The sequence below is a fragment of the Lates calcarifer genome, linkage group LG23, assembly GCF_001640805.2.
Source record: "Lates calcarifer isolate ASB-BC8 linkage group LG23, TLL_Latcal_v3, whole genome shotgun sequence".
Classification (NCBI taxonomy): Eukaryota; Metazoa; Chordata; class Actinopteri; family Centropomidae; genus Lates; species Lates calcarifer.
This window is the reverse complement of record NC_066855.1, coordinates 16577126-16602151: the sequence shown is the minus strand read 5'-3', so window position 1 is coordinate 16602151 and position 25026 is coordinate 16577126. Positions and strand designations below refer to the sequence as shown.

The 25026-nt window shown below is 39.0% G+C and overlaps 2 protein-coding genes across 2 annotated transcripts in view; both read left to right on the top strand.

Moving 5' to 3' along the window:
* Positions 1-4433: 4433 nt before the first annotated feature.
* On the top strand, positions 4434-11184 carry ccr10 (chemokine (C-C motif) receptor 10). The gene is made up of 2 exons (XM_018689375.2): positions 4434-4714; positions 8531-11184. The coding sequence occupies exons 1-2, from the start codon at positions 4690-4692 to the stop codon at positions 9703-9705; spliced, it is 1200 nt and encodes a 399-aa protein (XP_018544891.1). The 5' UTR covers positions 4434-4689; the 3' UTR covers positions 9706-11184.
* Positions 11185-15544: 4360 nt separating this feature from the next.
* The window catches only part of LOC108892056 (formin-like protein 1), a 30509-nt gene continuing 21027 nt past the window's right edge, over positions 15545-25026 (top strand). Inside the window, 1 exon segment of the mRNA XM_018689494.2 lies at positions 15545-16681. Within this exon segment, the coding sequence (XP_018545010.1) occupies positions 16523-16681 (159 nt within the window). The 5' untranslated portion in view covers positions 15545-16522.

The window sequence follows — 25026 nt, the reverse complement described above, 5'->3', positions numbered from 1 at the left end:
ACATCCATCCATCCATTATCTATACCACTTTTCCTTAAGGGTGGCAGGGGTCCACCAGTCTATCACAAGGCCAACATAGAACCACCCATTCACACTCCTCACATTCACACCTACGGGCAATTTAGAGTCACCAATTAACCTAAGCTGCAGGTCTTAAGACTGGGAGGAAGCCAGAGTACCTGTGACTTGTTGTGTGAGGCAGGTATAAACATTAAGGATAGGACAATATATGATTTTAGCAGCCCTCTCGATAAAAAACACTCACAATAAGTCAATGGTAGTGAATTTCCATCATTGGGATAATCATGAATGGTGATAATCGTTTTATCCTCACAAGTAACTTTAAAAAAAGCTGTCTAGCTTGCCAACATACAGTCCTGTATTGATTTATTTTTGAACTACCACAAGGGGAAGCATGAATTTTTCCAGTCATTCCAAAATACTAAGCCTGTCACCATGGCTGAAGCCTCAGCTTGCCCCTTGCAAAAGAAAGTTAGATCCATGTGTGGAAATAGATTCCAAAACAAAGAACTCCAGGTAAAATTAACTAATGTTACTATCAGTTACTGAAGGTAGCAAGTGTTGGTTTAGTTATACAAAGTTTATTTTATAGTATATAGTTTATTTAGTGTATTTCATTGGTGTTACCGTAATGTAAATTGCCAGAGAGAGACGCAGGTCTGCTGTTATTTTAACAATGTGGGTAAGCGTGTAGTGCGATCTTTAACTAGTTAATACTCAGCAATATAGTAGCTCTGATAGTGCTAGCTTACAGCCACTGCAGCAGAATTAAAACCCGGCACATTTTGAGGCATGTCATTGGACAATAACTACAACTACATCATGCATGTAAGACCCTGAGCGTAGCTGCCCGCTCGGTTTGCCGGAACCGGTAACTCAGACAAAGTTACCAATAATCAAAAAATGTGTGAGAGGTAAAAGTGGCAACAATTTTTGTTTCATTTGTTGAAAAATGAAAATGTTGTTGACAAATGAGGTCCTCCCTTGGAGGGAATCATTTAAATACACGAAATCTCCCCTTGGCCCACCACCTAAAAAGTGATTTTGGTGTGTTCTGGAGCCCTTGTAAGAGTTTAAAGCATAATTTCATGATTATCGCAATAAATTGTTAATTGCAATTATATTTGGCCAGAATAATCATGACATGAAATTTTCATATCATCCCATGCCTGATAAACATGTTTAAAAACATCTTTAAATAACGTTTAAACAAAAATATATTATTTCATTCGAAGTCATAGAAGGTCATTGTACACCCTCATGGTGTTAAGCTGGTGGATATCCAGAAGTCTTTTTAAAATAAATAAATAAATGAATGAATATTTCAAAGTATTAAGAGAAACGTGAGTTGGTGGTGAATCGTTTTAGGAAAAAAAGTAGACATCATGCTAAGGAGCCAATGACTATTCAACCTAAATGTTCACAGGTTGAATAGTAGGTCACTGGTTTCACATCAGTTCGCAATAACCACATACATAAACAAGTAAGGATGGTGGAAATCACAGGTTAAGAAAACCACAGAGTGAATCAAGGATTGTCAACATCTCAGCCCAGCTGTTGACATGCCAATAAGTTCCCATCAGCAAAAACAATTCAAAGCAAACCATCGCACAGTTTTCTCATCACCTAGAGAGCTGAAGTAAACACTGTGGTTAGATGCTCGTCGTTGTGTAGAGTTGTTAACGACTCTACACTACATGCTTGCAGTGTGAATTGGTGCACAGGGGTTAATCAGGCATTGGGCAAATTCAAACCACCCAACACGTATACAAAAATGAACAGATGCCTTTATTGTGGTCCCTGTAAGTAGAATAAATGTCATGTCTCCCAACCCACTGTAACCAGTTTGTTTTTTATCACCGAATTTATGATCATTTTACTGAAAAATGCTAATAAAGAACATTAAATGTTTAATTTGAAAATAATGATTCGACTTATAATGATAATCATCAATATGACTAATATAAAAATCTTTATCGTGATAACATTTTTAGCCATACTGCCTGGCCATACGTGCAAGTAAAAGCAATAGCATGCTGTCCTCACTGTAGATCTGTTCAGGGCTTTTGATACCACTGAACACAACATTTTAACAAATATGCTGCTTTCAACTGGATGATAAAGGTGTCCCACAGAGACCCCCTGCTATGTACTCTATACGTTAATGTTTTTTTTTTCAACTTGCAAGTTTTTATGCAGATGATGCTCTGTTGTATTATTTATGGTTTAATATTCATTAATATTCATTTCATTTTTTTTTTCATTTTTAGACAAATAAATAGCATGAGCAGCATTGCTAACTTAAGCTGGTTTGCAGTACCTGTTTGTAGAAATGCCATTAAAATACATAAAACACAACCAGACAATATAAATGATACTGCACAAAAATCAAAACACAAAAAAATATAAACAAACCAGATAAAATGAACACCAACTCTATTGCGTAGTATGCTGTCTTCAGGTTCCAGTCTATTTTTGACAAATTCCAGATGACTCTATTAAATAAAAGCTTGTTTTAAACTGCCGGGAGAAAAAAATGCATTCCACACAGGGCCAAAATGATCAGTCCATTAATCAATTAATCAGTCATCATTTTTCAAGAGAAAATGCGGAACGCTGAATTTCCTGCCCTAAGAATTTGATCCTTTTGTTTGTCATGTCGTGCTTTTAAAGTGAATATTGTTGCATTTTTAACTGTTGGTCACATAAAATGAGCAATTTCAATACATCTTTATGACTGTGGGAAGTTATTTTACAGGATTTTTTAAAAGCTATTTTCTGAAATTTCATAAATAATTAATAGATTCATCAAGAAAATAATTGGCAGATGAATTGATAATGAAAATATTTTGTTGTTGTACCCCTAATTTCATGTGAGTGTGGAGCTTTGATTCTCCAACTAACCCTGATAAATACATCAAGCTGTTAATTATGCCATTTATACTGGATTATAGAGATCCTGTATAGAGCTGCAATGATAAATTTGATCAACAGAAATTCAAACGTCAAATATTTTGATAATAGATTAAGCATTTAAATAATTTTCCAAGCAAAAATGCCAAATATTTAACAGGTCCAAGTGCTCAAGTTTAAGATTTTAGTATTTGAGTATTTTGGGGTTTTTGGCTATTGTTTGGATTAAAAAAGACATGTGATGACATCTTAAGATGGAGCAAATTATGTTTTGGTTTTCCCCCTGATTCTGTACATCTTCGAGGCCAAACAACAATTCATCAATAATGGAAATAATCCTGATGTCCACTACTGTTAAACCACTGGACACTATTAACCACAGTGCCATTCGATTCACTACTCAGGACTGCTATTGGACCTCACCACTCTGAGTTACAACAAAACGGCTAGAGGTTGTCACTGACATCTAGAACACATCAGCATACCCGTGTTTTCATCTAGGGCCATATTAGAAAAAGCGTGGTTTCCGGTATAATGCACCTCACTGCAAAACAAACTGTAAAACAAAATGGAGTCGGAGAGACACTCATTTTATCTGAAGAAATTTAAAGCTGTACTTTCTGATGCTGTAATAATCCTTGTGAATGTTGTAATTGTGTCAGTGTGTGTGTGTGTGTGTGTGTGTGTGATGACATTTTGTTTGACCACTGACTCACGCAGTTGTGATGTTATATATAAAACAACAGAAAATTAATCAGTAACTATTTTAATAATTTTTCAAGCAAAAATGATATAAATTAGTTTGTTTCTGCTCCTTCAATTTGAGTGTTTCCAGTCTGTCTTTGTTTTAGATCATTGCAAACTGAATATCTTTGGGTTTTGGACTATTGGTCACAAGACAAGGCACCTGCAGACATTATCCTGGACTCTGAAAAACTATGATGGACAATGGACGGATGATTGACATTTTCTAGACCAAATAACTAATTTATTATCAAGAGAATAATCAGCAGAGCAATTAATAATAATGACTGAGCTGCTCCCAATGTCCTAAAGAAATAAAGCATAATGTAAAATGCAAATTCTGCTTTGGCCATGCCTGCACCCTTTCTGGGACCTTTGACTTGACAAGTTCATAAACCTCAAAAGACGTCAAGGAAAGGTTGTGAACTTGGAACCAGTCAGCTGTCACACCCAGGTTTATTTTAAAAGGTTTTGTCCCCCAGCTGAACCTACAGTTTGGTGCTGAGGATGTTCTGTGTTTCACTGAATCAGATCTGCTCTCATCAAGACATATCACATATTTGTAAAAAGGAACACAGTGGCAAGTGTACAGCAGATCAAAAATGAGACTAAATTTAAAAATCCAGGTACTTAATAGAGGTTACAGTTACAAAACCTACGTGCAGATCCAGTGTCAATGGCAGTGACAGATAAATATCTGTTGACTGGTAACAAAACCTTTTCAGATCAGGAAGCAAACTGAACTTTTCTCAGATCAGACTTGATACAAAGGCAGATCATGAACAGCCCACAAGGAGTGTCACATGAATATGACAGTGCTGCAGATGCACAGTTTCATACTCAAATCTTTCACTAATTTGTGGTGATAAATGCCAGCACAAGGGTAAGGCAAGGTCAGCAAAAGCGAGTGAGTGTCATTGGCTGGTGGTTATGGTTAAGCCCGCAGGCTTGTTTTTAAGAGTGACTGCTTCTCAAATCTCCACCACAGAGACAAGGAGGAGGACTTAGGACATGCTGAATACCACAAACAGCACAGGTAAGGTCACTTAAGATAGTCTTAACAGTTGTGAAGTGGAAATTAATATTTAATGTTTCTAGATTGGTAGATGAAAGAAGTATAACATTCATAAAGAAGCAAAAGCATTTCCCTGCAGATAACAACAAAGTTTTTCTGATTCCTTTTCTGATTATAACCATGACTAAGCTTAAAGGTAACAATTTTGTATTGATATGCATGTGCAAGTATGTAATTAATGATTAAAACATCACAAATAGATTATCAATATCTGATTTAAATTATGAAATTAGTTCTCTGTCACTACGGATCTGTTAAAGCAGCTGTCTGGTGGTTGTGGTTCATCCCAAATCAGAACCACATATGACTCATATTCACATGATTTGTGTTTAAAAGAAAATCATCTTGACACTTAACATACATAGAGAATGCGTAGGCAAATTCGTGCAGTTTTTTTTTCCCAATCATACTGCTAAATAGCAATTGGAAATTATAGTGTACAGCCTGGAATTTGCACTCTTAATATTAAAAGTGACTATAATAAAAGTATTATACATTTTTTACAGTCAGTTTGGAACAAACCTTAAACTTTCAGACACTACACAGCTGTTTTCCTGGCTGCTGTTGCTAAAGGAACTTAATGTACAGTACATCAGTCTCCCCTGGAAAAACATGTATTACAAGTAAAAATATATAATATCATCTTGTACTTGATCTGCTCAAGTGCAGGATGAAACAGACTGTACTGACATGTGATGCTGCTGATCTTAGAGCTCCAACAAACTGACACTAGTGTCACACACAGTAGTGAAAATGACTGAAATATACACATGCTACCTACTCAAACTATACTACACGATCTCACTTTCATCCTGATTGTAAAGGAGCTTTTTCAGTGTGATATTCAGTTGCTAATAAAGAATACAGTGTCCTTGAAAGCACAGCTATTACTGTGACACTGACAGCTAATATCAAATGTTTTTAGGTGTAAAATCTAAAATAATTATTTGTTGGTGTCATACTGCTGCTAAAAAACTTCAAGCCCAAAACCCGCCTGATGAACTTCGAACGCAAAAATGACATTCGAGGGGGCTTCAAAAAGTTTGTGGAAAAAGTACATAGCTAAAAATCACATGCAGGGATTTTGATCTCAATGCACCTGTACGTTCTTGTACTAACGTGTCATAACATGTTCTAACATGAACCCTTGAATGCATGTTGCAACGCAAAAATAAACATCATAATTTAAACTGTTTTTTCCAACTGTCCCTTTTCCACAAACTTTTTGAAGCCCCCTCGTATTTTCATGCCACTGTTGCCACCGTCTTTGTACCAATTTCAAGATAACCAGACATGCGGCTATAAATTTTGCCTTTCTTCGCTTATAGCAGAAAGAGCCTGTGACTCTGAAAATATATCTGGAAAGCATCAAAGGCAGAAGTGAAGAGACTGATGAGTCAGAGCCTGAGTAGGAGCGGAACCAGCAACATGCAACATATTGTTATTAGAATGACTGAACATTAAAATAGGTTAAGACTGTTACTTATGATAAAAAATGTGCCCTAATGACACATATTGGTCGTAAATTTACCGTAAAGTACTGAACTATCATCATCTAACCTTATAAATGCAGTTTGTTGATGAGCATTTTATAATCTGTGACATAAAAATCTAAATTTCAGAGGTCAATAAAAACAGTGCTGCTGTATTTAGTTTATAGATGGCATTGTGCAATATTTTACACAAACTGTGCCTGTAACACCAAGCTCAAACGGAAACAAGAAAGGTGTAGGATTTTGAACTACAAATGTATTTTTTGTTATATCAGTACTTTAAAATTGCACTTGAAAACGATGATGATGATGTTGTTGGAACCCCTCACTCAAATGACGAGGCTGGTCACCCTAACGGTTTGTAAATCAGTATACAACTGTCTCGTAGCGTGGGTTGCGGCTCATCAGATAACACCTCTAACTCAGCCATGACTCAAACTTAAATTCTCTGTGATTATTTCCTTTTTTCCTTGAGCAATATACCAATTAATATTTTATTTTATAATCTTTTTTTGTTAAATTTGTTTATCCGTCCATGATTTTCAACTTCAGGGAAACTGCAAAATCACACAGCCTAACTTGTGTTAAACACAAGCTGGAAAACATGACTTCCGTTTTAGCTGTCTACATTTCACAGCAAATTAAATTACTACAAAAACATTTTACTGCAGAATGTAAAGTCTACAGCTTCAGAGAACCAGTTAGGCTTGTCCGGAAATAGTTTGTTTGAAAATCATTCTGAAATCAACATACTGACTAAATCCCAATCACCTAGTACTGCTCCACCCATGAGACTGTCTACAAAATGTTGCCCTCTTTACTGGTGTTCCTCTTACCTTTGAGAGAAACTCCTTAATTTCTGCATCTGCCATCAAATTAAGAAGTTAGACAAAAATAAAAATACTAAAGAGCAGAATTTAATATTGTGAGTAGCCTTAGCAGTGACAGAGTCACACAGTGAAAGATGAAATGATTGTGGAACTACCTATAAAGGCTGTTAGCACGCGACACTGACTGATCTGTAGACCTTTGCGCTACCCACGATTTCCCCTGTGCCAACGTCCTGATGCCAGTCTCACGCAACCAAGTGCAAAAGTGACTAAAATATCTGCTGCTTACTCAAATGAGGAGCTTTGCTGCAGGCCTCTCACTCTCAGCCTGATTGTATGGGAGCTGGTATTTACTGATATCGTGACGTGAGGTACAGTATTCTGCTGAAAAGCCCATGCTTTATGTCTACAGGAACACTACATGTTTTTGAGCAATAATTAGTCCTCACGCAAGCTGGGCTCACAGTGGCATTTTTCAGAGGCCTAGAATGACTCATTATATTAATTTAAATATGTCAAAAACATTTAAGACAACCCATAGAGGGTTTTTAATGTGCAATCTATACAGCTATTTGGCCCAAGGACTGCAACATTAAATAAAAAAATTAAATAGAATTCTTGTACAGTTCTTTAAATTTTAGATTTTGTCTTAGGCAGAACAACTTTTTTTTTTAGACTTTTGCTTCCTCTTTAAATATGTTCTACAAAGTTTTAAAAGACTAATCTGATAGCTGACCGATCAGGGCTTTAAGTGGCAGTGCCACACTATAAATTATTAGGGGTAGGGTTAGGATTAGGTCTGGTCTAGTGTTGCCTGTATGTGTTATTGTGTGACTTTCAGTGGTGGTGGAAATGAGTAAAACTACTAAACTTACAATAACAATCTGAGCCTGCCAGTGGCTAAAACAAGCGCTTTAGTAAACCGTACTCTGATGTGGACAATTGCCCAGTTGGATTACACTGCAGCAGCTGTTTACAGTGGCCTGGTACAAAATTTTTGCTCAATACTCCACTGATTCCAAAGATTTTTGTCTTTATCATTTATGACGAACAACATTGAAAATAAGGCCAGGTTTTTAAAAACAGATTTATACTTTAATATGAGACTTAAACAGTGTGCATTTGTACTAAAATTACTAAAACTTTGGATGATATCTCCATAATTGTTTTATACAAATAGGTTCAGATGAGATAAAAGATTTTTTTTTTTTTTTTTTTTTTTACATAGAACAAGCACTATAGACTTTACTTACTGTTCTACTTATTGTTTTAAGACAGAATTGAGAAAAAAACTGAACCTGTCCTTTAAATGTTTTAAATTCTCATACACATTTAACAGCTACCTTTTAAAATGACCATTCACTAATTTTATTTCACTAACTTTTTTTTTTTTTAAATAATCCTTTTCTTTGCAAGATAAAAATATTTACTAGTTTTCATTTTTCCCCCACCAGCAATGGCTTACAGCAACCCTGACTATGATGTCTACTCAGATTTCGGGTCAGGCTTTGACTTGAACAACTCATATTGGAATACAAGTAACACCACAGAAATCACTGATGAATCTGAATGGTGTGAGGCTGGAGAGCAGGAGCTCACCATCAAAATGTTCCAGACCTCAGTTTTTTGCCTCATCTTCCTGCTGGGCGTGGTGGGAAATTGCCTGGTGATTGCCACCTTTGCCCTATACCGCCGTCTCCGGCTTCGCTCTATGACTGATGTCTTCCTGTTCCACCTAGCGCTGGCCGACCTCCTCCTGCTCCTCACGCTCCCGTTACAGGCCGTCCACACTCACCTGGGTTGGATCTTCTCTGTTCCTCTCTGCAAGGCCACGCGTGCCAGCTATGCGATCAACACCTACAGTGGGCTGCTGCTGCTGGCCTGTATCAGCGTCGACCGCTACATGGTGGTAGCACGAGCTCAGGAGATGCTCAGGCTGCGCACTCAGATTTTAAGAGGGGGGAAGCTAGCTGCTCTAGGTGTGTGGGTTGTTGCGGTGCTCCTCAGCCTGCCTGAAATCCTCTTCGCTGGGGTGGAGGTGTTTTTTGGCTATGATGGTGAAATACAATACTGTGTCATGCTAAATAGTGGAAAAGTCAAAATGGCCACCAATGGAGCCATCATTGCTGTCTTCTGCCTATCCTTCCTCATCATGGTGACTTGCTACTCTTTGATTGCTAAAGTGCTGTGGGAAGGGAACACACATCGGCGAGGGAAGATGTGGCATCGGCAGCGCACCTTGAAGCTAATGGTGGCCCTGGTGCTGGTGTTTCTGATGTTCCAGCTGCCCTACACTGTGGTGCTGTCTCGTAAAATGGCGGGGCAGTTCTGCAGTCTCCTGTTGGAGTACATCACCTGCACTTTGGCATACGCTCGCTGCTGCCTCAACCCTATCCTGTATGCCCTGGTAGGCGTACGCTTCCGCAACGATGTGCTGAGGCTCATCCATGATTCAGGCTGCCCATGTGAGCCCTTCCTGGCACCACAGACCGTGAGCTCCACCTCCATCTCCTCATCGTCACCTGCTCTCACAGTGCTCTCAGTTTGCTCTCCAACAGTCCCTGAACGCAATTACTCTAGCAATGACACAGAGTTGTCCACCAAGTTTAAGTTTCCAGCAAGCAAATAATATTTGATAAGGTTGTGAACTGTCCACTCTGCATCATTTATATACACATTCCCCTTCAGTTAACATAATGTACAATTACTATACAGAAGCAATGACCTGATAAATGATGTGGAGTCTGCAAAGATATTAATTAGGGCTGTGAATCACTGTAAAGTTTTCAATATGAGTGTTCATACAAAATGTCCAGTAAAATGGTACACAGTATAAACAGTATATGTATAGACAGGCTTATAGACCCCCCCCCCCATTGATTATCTTCAAAATGTGATTTGTTATTCATTTATATTATTCATTTGTTCAGCCACAACTATTTACTATACAGTTGCAGTGATTAAATGACCACAGGCCTTTTGGCCTATTTCTTTAAGGTCTGTGCTTGTTGTTGAGACAATTTAAGAGGTATGCTACCGGTCAAAAGTTTTAGGGCGCCTCTATCTTTCCTGTTGTAATGTCTCTGGGAACTCTGAAACTAAAGCATAGAACAAAAGGATAAAAAATAGCAAAAAAATATTTACAGAAAGATGGAATCTTAAATCGTAATTTAATCCTTTTTTTTTGGACTTTTTTGTGAACTTACTCATGATGTTCTTTTTACAACAAAAATGAAACATTAAGGGAAAGTTTGTCTAAAAGCTGTTGCAGAGGTTCCACAACCACACTTGTACTTTGCTTTTTTTTGGGTCATTATCTTGCTGTTGGATGAACCTCTGAGCATTCAGTCTGTCTTCTTTTCTTAATTACTTTTCCCACAGTTCTTATATACAGCACTACTTCCTGCAGCTACAGAAGACAACGGAATTAGCAGAGATGAACGTGCAATTGCCTTTTAGTTTTAAATGCTTGTTGCTTTTGACACATTTTGGTTGTTACTCAAAAAGTCTCAAGGGTTGATACACAACACTTGTTATCATAAGCACTTTGTTTTTCAGGCATCAGGTGACAAAAAGCAGATGACCAAGAGCCACTTCAGCTTTTGATGCATTTCTACAGAATTTCATAATTCTAACCACAACCTCATTTGCAAACATAAACCTAGTGGTGCTATGTTTTTACTTCAACAAGCTTAAGTTCTGTAGAATATTTCTATACTGTTGGTAACAGTCTCCAGACTTAAAGCACTTTGGGGCTGGTTTTGGGAAGAATTGGACAGAGGGTGAAAGAAGGTGAAACTGTGAATACATCTGTGGGAAGTTCTGCAACAGTGTTGACACAAATTTTCCAAACAGTGTTTCATTTCCATTGTAGACAGGACGTCACAGGGTGTTTTGTCTGCTGAATGAGTCAAACATTTTGATTAAATTTAGGATTTCAGAATATAAGTGTTTTTATCACAAATTTGCATGCATATATTATAATTTTCATAGTAAATAGAGTTGAATTTATTTGTTATTTAATAGTTCATTCTCAAAATGTTAAATATAGATTGTTTGTTTTAATGTATATATTTCTCTTGCATCTTTAAATAAACTTTGATGTATATCTAGTAATTTAAAGACTCATCTTTCCACTTGCCTCATAGGCAGCACTACCATAATACATAACACACAGGCAAGGAGAAGCACTTTAAATGTTTCCTCAGAGCATACACCCCCCTCTGCCACACACACAGTGATGCAAGTCTTAACTTGTAAAGAAAGCTTCTCTTTTCTTGTTTACATCTCTGTTGTTGGTAAATTTCAGATTATACTGATAGGAATGCTGCACAGAATGTGTGGCCTTGTGATGTATCTAATGGTTAAAATTGGCCATCTAGTGGAAGTCTTCTAAAAGCCATCTTTCTGCAGAATACACACCCATCAGCCACAACATTAAAACCAGTGACAGATGAAGTGAGTAACACTAATCATTTCATTATAATACAATGTTTTGCTAGGAAGCCTTTGGTCCTGACATTCATCAGGATGTTATTTAGACACGTATCACCCACCTAAGCATTGTTGTAGACCAAGCATGTCCCCACCCTATATATTCTGCAGAAAGACAGCTGGTGATTTTCATGCTCTCTCCACTGATCAGTCTGTGCCACTAATTTTTTTAAATTGACTGGAAGAAATTGTAAACAACAATAAAAGAAACTAGGATTAAAATTCATGAAAACAATCATTATGTTAAACCGTAAAAAATAGCAAATGATCAATTAATCTGCCCTTCAGTTTCGCTATCAATGTAAGAAAATGGTGCAAAAATGCATTTCGCAATTTCCCACAGGCCAGAAAGACATTTTTAAAATATTTGCTTATTTAATTTCTGTCAACCAGCTAATTGGTTAATTGACTAATCACTGCAGCTCTACTACTTTCAACTGAATATAAAGGGAGATGAACCCTCCCCAAACACCACTGGTTAGTTTGAGCTTTACTATCATTACATCAAAATAACTTAAAGGGTTTTGTAAACAGTGCTTTTATTGAGTCCACTTCATCTCAACACTTCCTGAATGAAAGCAGAAGCTCTACATGTAGAGAGACTGGTACAAAATGACAGGGCTGTGGCAAAGGAAAAGAGCACAGTACTCTTCAGCTGCAATGTAGTGCTTTGGCCACTAGATGCCAACTTAATGCAGAAGCCTGACTCCACTGTTTGAAGTTGTGTAACTTTGCACGGTGCTTCTGACCAGTTACGTTTAAGTTATTTTATGGTTATGACAGAGAGACAACAGCTTTTGTCGCACATCCACATGTACTGACACTCACTTTTTATACTCTGTATACCAGCCTGGTCCCAGACCTCAGAGTCAAAACCAAAAAATGACTAGAGTTACTGAAGTGAAAATGTGAAGTGAAACTACTGTTAATTCAGTCTGACCATAGGGCTTAGTACATCTTTTAGACAGGGCTGCAACTAATTATTTTCATTATCAATTAACCTGCACATTATTTTCTTGATGAACTGAAGAATTGGTCCAAAGTGTCAAAAAATACTGAAAATTGGCCATTGTCTTTTCACATCCACAAGTCACTTGTGAGTGATTTTCCCTTGATTGGCTTGTCAGTTACTTTACTAATTGATTCAGCAATCAGGGTACCTCTCATATCAACAAGGCATCTCCATCAATAGAACTTCAATAGAACTTCTACTCACTGGATGGTTTTTTGTTTTTTATCATTCTGAGTAGAAACTCTAGACTGTTGCGTGTGAAAATCCCAGGGGTTCAGCAGTTTCAGAAACACTCAAACCAGCCACAGTCAAAGACACTAAGAGATTTTATCCTTACGCTGTTTGATGTGACCATTAACTGAAGCTTCTGACCTGTTTCCACATGATGTTTTGGACTGCTTTGCTGCCATATCATTGGCTGATGGTATAATCGCATGAATAAGCAAGTGTTACAGGTGTTTCTAATAAAGTGCTCATGGTTTCATGATATTCAGCTAAACTCTAACTTAGTGTAAACCCAGTGAACAAAGCTCCTCCACTGAATGTGTCACGCTTCATTTCCTGGCATGTGCCTTATGTCCTGTGTGCTGCTGACCAGGTGTGGCCAGACATACAGGTATCAGCGTGACACTCATTATTTATTAACAGCTGCTTCCACCTTTCAGTAACACTCCAGTCATTCTGCAGCCAACAAATGGAGTCCTTTGGCCCTCCATGAGTACAAAGTTATGTCACTGCTGCTTTACAACTTATGATTCTGATTAACTGTGAGATCCTCTTTAGCAGCCACATTACAACTGTGGTTTGTTAGGATGCAGGGTGTTAGGAGAGTTTGTGATGACGCAACATGTACAAAAGTATGAATGAGGCTTTTATCACAGAGAGATCTGGTTCTGTGAGCTGCCAACCTTTGGCTGTTACATCTGGAAAACACCCACTGCTGCTTTCATTTACACTTTGAAACTAACTAAAGTATCAACCTTCTATTCTTGTGTCCCAGTAACCTATGTAAAGAATTACAGTGAGCCAGCATGTTATAATACTGGACGCTGACGTTGAAGTAGCTAAGAATAAAATGTATTTAGATTTTTTGTGCCTGTGCTGCTTCCATTATAAAAAGCTAAAATTTTATCTATGCACGTCTTACCCTGTGTGCAACTAAGGGTTGTATGCCTCCACCAAGCAGCCCAGTCCCAGTTAATAAGCGTGGGAATTCTGCACTTAAGTCCAAAAATGTGTTTTGTGAAGTCAAATTGACCTTTGGTCATCAAAATCTAAGCAGATCATCTTTGAGTTCAAGTGAATGTTTGTACCAAGTTTCAAGAAATTTACTCAGAACATTACTGAGATTTTGCGTTCACGGGAAAGGAGCGGACAGACCAATGGATGGACAACCACAAAACATAAAAACAGTAAAATAAAGCTTTTCAAAAACAGTAAATAAAATGGAGAAAATTTGTTCCCTTAGAGTTAGAGGCATCAACTGCACTTCTCCTTTATGTTATGGAGTCAGAGTCAAGGGTTCAGTTCCCTGACATTGTAAATGTCTGTTGAATGTTCTGCTGGTAGAGCTAATAGTGTGTAAGTGTTCTTACTTGGTGTCCAAATGAATGAAGCTGAGCTGATCAGACGTCTTCTGTGGACAGATCCCACTGCAGGCCACACCAATTCCACAGACTGGGCTCACAATCACCAAATCCTCAAGGTTGGAAAAAAAACCAACCCACAGAAAGTGTGAAGAATAGTAAATTAATCTGCTCTCTTTGCTTCTAACATGAGACCTCATCAGCTTCTTTTATCATTTAGCACATCTTCACATACAGTAACTCTCTCTCTCTCTCTCTCTCCTTATATATATATTAAACACAATAAGATAAATTAGCATATTTCATGGAATTTGGTACTGTAGCATTATTACATGCATTATTTTTATAAAACCACTTTTCCCCTGAAACATATCATTTTTTAAACACTTTTCATAGATCATATTAATGTGTTCCCATCTGCATGAATATAAATTGAATCATCATTACTTACTAACTTAACATGAACAAATTTATAATCAGAACAAATTGCGCCACAAACATTATAGTGAATAACCTCAACTAAACCAGAATGATTTCTAAGTCAACACAGAGTGATGCAATTCACCTTTAATACTTTGCCATGCTATCAATTCCACTAAACAGTTAGCATTAAGTAATACCATAATACACAACTAATACTTTCTGGGAATTAGCATTAGCAATTAGAGTTAGCGACTAGCACTAGCAGTCTTTTGAGAGCATTGGTATTGTAACGCTATATGCACCAAAGTATGCTGGAAACATTATACGGCATTCTCCGACCGGTTCTTATGAAAGGTGTCTAAATTTAAGCAACAAATGTGGCCTAGCCCCCCCGCCCAGGATGGCTAGCAGCAAGCTAGCAAGGACAGTGTGCTTCAACTCACCGGAGTCGCTGATAACTGGACAGACGCCACCTCTCTCACCGCACGTTCACGGGGCGTTTACAGGAGTAGATTTCATGCAGAAGTGTCGTAAAGACAGGAGGTGTGCGCCCCCTTCTGGTGACAATATGCAAGTACATCTCTAATTAAAATACCTTTGTTTGAATAGCCTTATTTTCGCTATGGGTAAAACCTGAAAAGGCGTATCACTATATGTGATGGTCAACACACAACAGTGCGATGAGAAAGAGAAGTTTGTACATACATTTGCTACAAAAAATTATATCTTTTAGTTTTAAAACCGAGATGTTTTGAATTGTGATTCTGTAAAGATAGTTAGGCCTCAGGCCTCATCAGTGTATGTTTACTTACGCTGTATTCTGGCAGAGTAGTAAGTGTTAATCAATTAAGCAATGGGCAGAAAATGTATTAACTATTTTGATACTGAAATCATTATTTAATTTTCTCCAGTGTGAAAAAACATCCAATCATCACTTTGGGCTCTGGAAAATGATTTTATTGATTAAATTATTAAATGTTTTTTGTTGCTTTTTTTATTATTCTTAAATTTGAGAATTTCATTATAGCTTTCTGTAGATTTTTCTGTTTGCCCTTTTCTTTTCATGATCTTCAGGCTCCAAACATCTCTCTCCCTCCCTCTCTTCCTCAGTGTAGCCGGTACATGGAGGCTTTAGGACCCAGAGAGCTCAGATCTTCCTGCTCTCTGCTGTTCGGAGTAATGCCTCTGCTGCCTGCTGCCTCCCTACGTCCGTGTGTCGGATAGAGAGAGTGGCTGCCCGCTGGATTTCTGCCTTCCTCTCTTCTTCTCTTTTTCCTCCGGACATGGAGATAAAAGGTCCAGAGACTCCCAGCATCCAACAGCAGATGGAGGACTTCCATAGATTACATGCAAGCCCAACTGAGTCTCTTCACCTGAGAGCACTGCAGCTTTGGGAGTAGTTTCCTCCAGAGTTTTTTTTTTTTTTTTTTTTTTTTGCCTCACCTGTGCAGACGGAGACACAGAAGTGAAACCTTTCTGTTAGTCCTCTTGTCTTTAATTTTTCCTCCTATTACATCCTCCTCCAGGTTCTGAACTCCTATCTCCTCCCTCTCCTCTCTTTCACTTGTTCAGCTGTCACTCTGTCTGTCACTCCCAGGATATCCCCTTCCCTCTTTCTAGGGTTTCATAATGCATCGGGATCTGAGCGAGGTCTGACTCTCATTCAGAGGCAGGGGTGGATTTCATTCCGCCGCTTTCTCCCTCTTCTGAGAATATGGACGAGTAATGAGTGACACTTCAGAGAGGGGTCATGGAAATAATGAAAGGTCACTGCCCAGAGCCACACACAGCCTGTAATGTAACTTTGAATAACTAGGCACAGCCTCATGTTTGTATATACATGGTCTAGCAGTGTGTTTGGCAGAGACTGATTTTCGAGTGCGAAGGTTTTTGTGTATGTGCGTGTTTTCGGATCTATCGAACATACAGTCATGGGGAACGCAGCGGGAAGTGTGGAGGGACCCCAGGCGAAGGAGGCCAAGATGGTGTCGGGCCCCCCGGGCTCCACGGGGCCCCAGAAACAAACCGCGGGGCTGAAACTCCCGATGCCACCTGAAGAGGAGCTGGAGGAGCGCTTCAGTGCAGTGCTGGTGAGTAGTGATGTGCACAGCAGGTCAGGACACACGTCAACTTTCACACACAAGAAATGAGCACAGGGCAAACAATACACAGAAACAAAGAATTTGGAATATGTTGGAAATGTGCACGTCCTCAGGACAAGCTTATCGCTGTGCCAGGTACACAATGCCACTGTGGAAAGATACATAAGAGTTCCTTTATGCTGGGGCTTACTGCAGTATTAGGCTCACTGCATGGTCTGCTGGAGGAAGAGGGGAGAGGGGAAGAGGGAAGTCAGATCTATTTACATTTTAATAAGGGGTGCAACTAAACTTTTACTTTCTCCTCTGCACAGCTTAAAATAGCATTTGTTTACTTGTTGAGGAAGATCAGCTGTTACAAGGAGTTGTACACTACATGGCCAAAAGTCTGTGGACACCCTGACAACATGCTTTGGGTGTATTCTGCTTTACACAGGCCCCTTATCTCCAATGAATATGAATTCCAGGGACTGGTAATCCTACAGCACACGATGGTATTTTAGACAGTAGTGTCCTTCCAGCTTTGCAGCAGCAGTTAGAAGAGGGCCTTCCTCTGTTCCAACATGACAATCCCCCTGTGCAGCAAACCAGCTCCTCACAGAAAAAAGTTTTCAGTTCAGTTTGTTGTGGAAGAACTTGACTGGTCTGCACAGAGCTCTGACCTCAACCAAATCCAACACCGTTGGGATGAATTAAAATGCAGACTGCAAAATCAGTAGCATAACAAAAGGTCCTTTAGAGTAAAACTGAATGGGTAATAATTATTTCTTATTGTCAAAGTGAGTGTTTTCTGGATCTGATGCCACAGTTGGCATCAGGTCTGTCAATGTCTCCCAAAACTGTTATTGTCTGGATACACTTCATAGGTACCTAATGTTGGATTTTAGTTTTCTGCTGCTGGGAAGCTTCATGGTCATGGTTAAAAGAAAACACATTTCACTGTGATAAGCTACAAACGACACAAACAACACTCTCCTGTGTTCACTCACGTTGCTGACCCACCCATCCACCCCGACCTCCTCATTGTGAGGTTTTGCAATGCTAATAACATTGTCACACAACGTCACCTTTTCCTGGACCTCACTAATGCTCTTGTGACTCAAATCCCTGCAGCCAGGTTCAGAAATCTGGGGACTGAAACCACAACAGTGGCAGCTGTTACAGCAGCAGATTAATGCCAGTGGTTCAGCAATCACATGTGGATGTAATGTTGAGGTGTCCACATACTTTTGGTCATGTAGTGTAACAGGAGACACAATGAAGGGCATTTTCTTCAGCTGAGAAGATTAGTGGTCAGCAGCATACTGTGGTTGTACCTGTGGTTTTATTGTAAATCCCTCCAGCTGGCTTTTGTTCCTCTAGCTGCAGCTTCAGGTTTCGTTAATGAATTTTTTTATTGCCTGGGACAAAATTGTTAAGTCGTGTCCTTCGATGATCAGCATTCCTCGACCATAATTTGATTTTTTCGTCATTATCTTCCTCACAAAGCTGTCGGTCGTCTCCTGTTTACAACAACATAGGGCAGCGACCAGCTGATCTCATGCCTTCGTGGTGACAACCACAGGAAAACAAGGCAGGGAGAGATTTGAGTCTGCAGCGCAGTTATGTTCAATATGTGGCCAGACGGCTTGCTGCATGGTGAACTGCATTCCTCCTCTCATTCCTCTCTGAGTCTTATCATCCGAGCCTTTGAGATGGTTGATGATATGCGACATCATGTTGAGCTGATATGTGATTTGACAGCATGAAACATAAACAGACAGGCTCAGCGGCTTATTGTCAGTGAGTGTATACTCAAACGAACAGCCTCCTGAAGGTGAATGGTGATCAATTAAAGCCATGATAAATGCTATCCCCCTCCACTGAGGCAGTTCAATCGATGTGTGTGAGCATAAAACACTCCCTCTTAGGGCAGGACCACAATTCTAATTACCTCTGCTGAGGAGCTGAGGGTTTTTTTCTCTCTCTGTCATTGGGATATCTCCAAACCATCTCTTTATTTTGTGGTCAGACAGGACTAAAGATCATTGAACTTGCAGCCATAATAATGAAAATTGATTCTAAGATTAGTTTCAGATCAATTCAACTTAAAACTTCAAGTGATGAGAATTATTTTGGGGTTTAACGGGATGTTAGAAATGCCAGGCACCAAAAAACGACTTGCATGATAAATAGTAATTCACATGTGCTCTTTCTGTAAATCCACTGTGCCAAATGTACAAGTTTGATGGAAAAACACAAAACACTTTTATGGAAAACAGTCACATTTCAAATACACAGAGTCTAAAATGATCAAACTCTGTCAAAAAACATTGTGTGTAATTTGGCTTGAACTGTGAAAGGTGAACTCATCCTCAAGCAAGTTGTTAAAACTCATAAATTGTCCAGAAACGACACAGAGGACATGACCTCAGTGTTGTCAGTTGTAGCTACAGTTAAATAGTTTAGTGTTGAAAGAGGTTTCACTCTCTCCGGAGGTGAGATGTCTAGTTAAGAGTGTTAAAGAAATGCACAACAAGGAGCTGAACATACTAAAAAGTTAAGAGGCTCATTCAGGAAAATCTCAGTCACGATTAATAGAGTTATACTGTATATCACTATTATGATGCATTATTAGAGCTGAACTAAAACTCTGCTTTTCCTTTAAATGATGAGCTTAGTTCCAAAAAGCTACAAAGGTGTCAAATCACCACAGTGAAGCGTGAAAATCTGTCTCTTTGGTTTCCATTAGCAAAGTGGTTAACCTACATGCATCAGACCTACATTACAAAAATAAAACATTCTCAGCGTTAATTTGCAAAGTGAGACCCCACATGCAGAAATTAGCTTTAGAGATGTGTCATGTGTGACTTGAGATACACATTGATTTGCCTGAATTTGCCATCTGGAGCTGAACTATGCCAGATTCACAAAAGTATGTGGGCACAACACCCATACTGTACGTGACTGTTCAGCATGTTATCTCCAAAACCGCAGGCATTAATTTGCTTTCCATACTGAGGTAAGTAACCAACACTGGTGCTGGGTGAGGAAGTCTGTGGTTCAGTTCATTCCAGAGGTGTTGGGAGGGGGTGAGGTCGGGGCTCAGTGCAGGCCAGATTCCTCCTCATCAAACTGTGAAATTGATTCATATTTGGACCTGGTTTTGTCCATGGGAGCGCTGACAGCAGCTTCATCAAACTGTTGCTAAAAAGTTGGAAAAACATTACTGTCTAAAATATCTTTGTATTATTATTTCTGTATGAGTCTACAAATTGTGTTTTTAGGGAAAATCCAGTATATTATGCCTTTAAATAGGCCACACACAACACAGAATAATAATACTCAAGTAATAATGTTGTCTTTCCATAAATTAAACTGTACCATATCTTCTGATCTAATCCAGATGATACAGACTACTCTTCTCTCCTGTTCTATATGGAGTAAAGTGTACAGTGAATATCTAAATATTTGCAGTATTTGTATTTGTGTGTGTGTGTGTGTGTGTGTGTGTGTGTGTGTGTGTGTGTGTGTGTGTGTGTGTGCATGAGTTTGTCTTTCATGTGAAGAAAAAACAGGCGTCACTCTGCAGCAGTTGAACTGTATACTGTATCAAAAACATCATAATCCCCCCCCCCCATTCTGATAACATTTGCTACATCACCACTGTATCCCACCAAATATAGATCATCTCTCCCACCAAGCCAGCCCCCACCCACCACCTCACCCACTCAGCCCCAACATCTTCTGCTGAGTGTGCATGGCGAATCTCCCGTGTTAAGTGGAGAACATACTCTGTCTGCATACAAACCAGCCGGGCTGCAGGCTGCCTGTTCTGCCTGTTCTGCCTGTCTGCGGAGAGGTAGAAGTGAGGGATGCTGCAAACTGCCACTGGTCTCACTCTGCAGAGGCTCAGGGGGACAAGAGAGAGAGAAAGTGACAGTCTCCTCTCTGTGGTGTGGATATGGAGGGTGGATAATGCTCTGTGTGTGTGTGTGTGTGTGTGTGTGTGAGTACAACACGTTCATTTGCATGTGAGCGTTCAGCATTTGTGTGTGATATGACCCAGCGGGGTTCTCTGTGAGCAGCTTTTATTGATGCTTTCTTCATATTATGATTTCTCCTGTCTGATGCCACTGCAGCATTCAGACTGAAAGAATCAATAACAAACCAACAGAAATCTGCACAACACAGTTTGTGACTCTGATAAAAGGCTTTAGTCATACCCGAATTTCCCATGAAGCACTTTTTCCTCTGTGTTTTACATAACACTTTGCATATTTCCCAACAGGGAATGCGGCAGTGGGTGGAATTGTAAATGTACATCTCTGTACTGTATTTACAGGCAGAACCAGAGCCAGAGAAAGAGAGACAACATTTACTCGCTTGTTAGCAGTTTTGGAGATATTTCAATTGTTCCTTTGTCAGGCCTGGTCAGAGTGATCAGAATATTAGAGACTCTTTACATGAGACTGACAGGTATCCAGGTGTCTCTATACTTTTGTGCATACAGTGTATTTACATCCTTTTAACCTTGTCTAATTTGTTCTCCATTCCCAAATATCTTACACTTAGCAGTAATGGGAAACCATAATCTAACTGACAACTCCTCCTGAAATTTAATTAACTGAATTATTGATGTGTACATGTGTTCAATGTAGGGCTGCAACTAACTATTTCACTACTGATTATTCCGCAGATTATTTCCTTGATTAATCAGTTTGTCTGAAATGTCGTTATAATTTCCTACAACCATTAGTGCTGTATTCAGATCACTTGTTTTATTCAACCAACATCTCAGAACCTAAAGATATTCAGTTCGATATCAGATGTGATGAAGAAAAGCAGGAAATCATCACACTTAAGTGACTGGAACCAGAAACTATTTGGAATGTTTGCTTTAAAAATGACTAAAATGATTAATTAATTATCAAAATAGTGGCCAATCAATTTTCTTTTGATTGACTAATTGATGAATTACATGTGATTGGATGTCATACAGTCGAATCAGATTATATGCAGAACGTAGACAGCCTCATGGAGAGACAGAGGAGAGGAAGGAGAACCCAGATTTTTGCAGTAATTATTCAGTCACTGCTGCAAACACAGGCTGTTTCTGTGAGCAACCATAATTCCATTGATCCGTCCTTTTGGGACAGTCAGCACATTTAGGAATTCAGGAATGCATCACCATGCATCATTCAGCGACACAAACGTCCCACTTCCTTGTCTTCCTCTTCTGCTGCCAGTTTGATCCTCATTTTCTTGGAATCCTACGTTTTACAACAATTAGAGACGCATCACATTTATATTTTATGATAAAATCAAGCTCACATCCAGTCATTAAACATGCATCTAAACAGCAGGAGCAAAGCTCACTGATTTTACTTTTTAATGCCACTTAAATCAGCAGAGTTAGAAGGGTTTGTAAGGCTCTTAGATACTGAGGCAGTTACTGTGCAGGTTGTCATGGAGAGAGTGCTAATTTGAGTGTGATAAGAATGGCTGAATGCTTTCACACTTATCATGTCTTAGTGCGTATAAAAGGGACACACAGCCATCAGCAAGCTTGGGATGAAAACTCATTAAAATTTGAGGCTTGATAACTGTGTTCCCTCACAGACAACTCCCTGCTGACCCCAGTACAGCACAGTGGTTCAGTCCTTCTCTACAGTACTCCAGTGAATGTAGAGATGATCTGATTAGATGCTGACATTTGATGCAGATACACACTCCTCCTGTTCAGGTGCTTTGTGTGTGTGTAATTGTTCATGTAAAAAAAAAAAAAAAAACTTACTCAGTGCAACACATGCAGCCCTGTGCTCATTTGTATAATCTGTTGTCTTGAATTTAGACACGGATGAGCCGAGCTGATAACCTTTAAAAAGAAAAGATTCTTCTGTAAAGAGCCATAACAGCCTCGCTGTGCAAAATGCCAGCTGGGCTGTTCTGCTTCTTAACACTTGCATGTTACAAAATAGTCCTCTTGATATAACTGGATAACTCTGGTCATATTCTGTATCCAAAGCCTGATGTATCTTACTCCTCTGAGCCACAGAGCTCTATTGTTGTCCAGGACTTATAAAAACACATCACTGTTGCACTGAGTGACATGTTCCCTCATCACCATGTACACACACACAGTGACTTGATCCCACACACACTGTCCTGCTGCTTTTTAAAGTAAAACTACAGAAGTATTATCAGAAAAATGCACTGAAAGTAACACAGTAAAGTCCTGCAGAAATATTCTCCCTGTGATTGATATTATTATTATTATACATGACAGTATTAAATTATTAGTATTAGTATTAGAATTCAGCAGTATTTTACTGTTGTAGTTGGTTGGGTGTTTTAGTTCTTTGTTCAGATTTGAGTCTGTACCTGTGCCTCTCAGACCCTGTCTTACCCGATCAAACCCTCCTGATATGGACCAATTTGAGACCTGAGCCTGACTTGAACCTGAGGCTTTACTTTATAGTTTTTTCTTGTTCAAAGACAAAGTTCTTTGCTTGATTTTGTGATCACTGGGAATATTAAGAATCTTCCATTTGCAAATTTTTGCTTTAGTTCATCCATTGCTGGCCGCCAACTTGCCAGACTAATGCAACTGTCTTCTGTCTTCCTGCTTCTTAGTGGGCATTGTGTATCTACGAGCAACACGACACACATCGACGCAGACGATTAGAGAGAGAATTTTTACATTTTTAAATTATATATTTAAAACCGAGCCAGTACCTTTAAACAGACGGGATGAAATTGCTAAACTCTGATTCAAAGGCCTACGTGTCAGGTTTAAGGGAGCCAGTAAGCCTTAAAGTTTCTTTGTATTTTTGTATTGTTATAAATTAATGAACTAACTAGACCTCCATCATCATCCAGCTGTGTATGATTACTGTTGATTTCTCCCTTAAAGCTCTTCACTGGAAAAACCAAAGTAAACCAAGGTTGTTTTTCTCTCTTCAGTTTCCAGTTGGCCAAATATAACCAGCACTTATTGACCCAACAGCTCCATTCACCAGCCCTGATTTATCAGATTCACATCCAACACACAGCACCATTGATTTACTGTGCTATTTGGAATTTGCTATGGCCCTGTTTTTCAGCATGGCACGCAGGCTGTCTACACAGTATGTTTTAATATTTTGACTGCTTCATTTTTTTAAAATCAGGAGCAAATACGGAGAGCAGCTGAATATCTCCAAAAACTGTGCTCTGGTTGAGTTATTTTGCCACTTTACAACCAATCATACCAACAGATACCCTAATTTAATATGATAAAAGAACAAAACATAAATGTGAAAACTGGCCATGTGGTTCAGCTGAGGCTTATCTCCGAGCTCTGAGGCCCTGAGGTAAATCACCACTAAGTAACCACTGCTGGACATTCCTCAGCAGACTGAGTCAGTGCTGACGATGGATGCTCAGGTCGCTCAGTTTCAGTAACTAAGACGGGAGCAGGAGGTGTAGGGTCGGACAAGAAGGGGGAACAGATAAAATATGAGGAGGATGCGTAGCATTAAAACAAAGTGAGGAGACACAGCGGCTAACTCTGTCGTCCTTGAGTGGGAGTCGCCTGTCGACTAGCCCAGTTTCATGTGTGTGGGTTATAACTAGTGCAGCTGATGTGTCTGTGTCTCTGCGCTGGAATGTACTTAATATATGGGACACCACCAGTGCATTAATGGGTGTGATAAGTGGTGTGTATGCATGTCTGTGTGTGTGGGTTGAAAATCTTTCATCTGGACTTCTCAGAAACTTTGTGAGGAATACCAGGGACGAAACTCTTACATCTGAGAGATTTGGCAGCCTTTGGCAGTTTGTCCACATAAACCACAGACTACGACATCTTGCAAACAACTGACGTCAAGAGTTTAGGACGCGCCGCTTGTTTGCAGTTTTATCAATGTGCAGGATCAGTGTGTGTTTTTCTAAACAAATTCTGCTTATGAATTCAGAAATACCTTATAGCACATTAGAAAATCTAAAATGTACTTTCTAAGTGACTAATTCAGAGGTGGAATGTCATTGTATAAATTTGAGGTACTTGTACTTAAGTCTCTTCTTTTCACATTACTTTCTACTTGTATATAATTATTCTGAGTATAGTTACTTAACAAACTAAGATTTTAGATGGAAAACATGGTATATTTTTAAAAATGCAGTGCATTGTTATGGATAAAAATACTCAACAGAAAATAAAAGTCAGGATTAGTTCCACTTCAACCAAACAAAACAGCAAAAGCTATTTACACAGTGATGCATCGGCAATAATGATCATACTGTATAATATAATAGTATAAAGCATACTTTTGATTCTTTAAGGACACTATTCTGATAATATCTCTGTGGTTTTA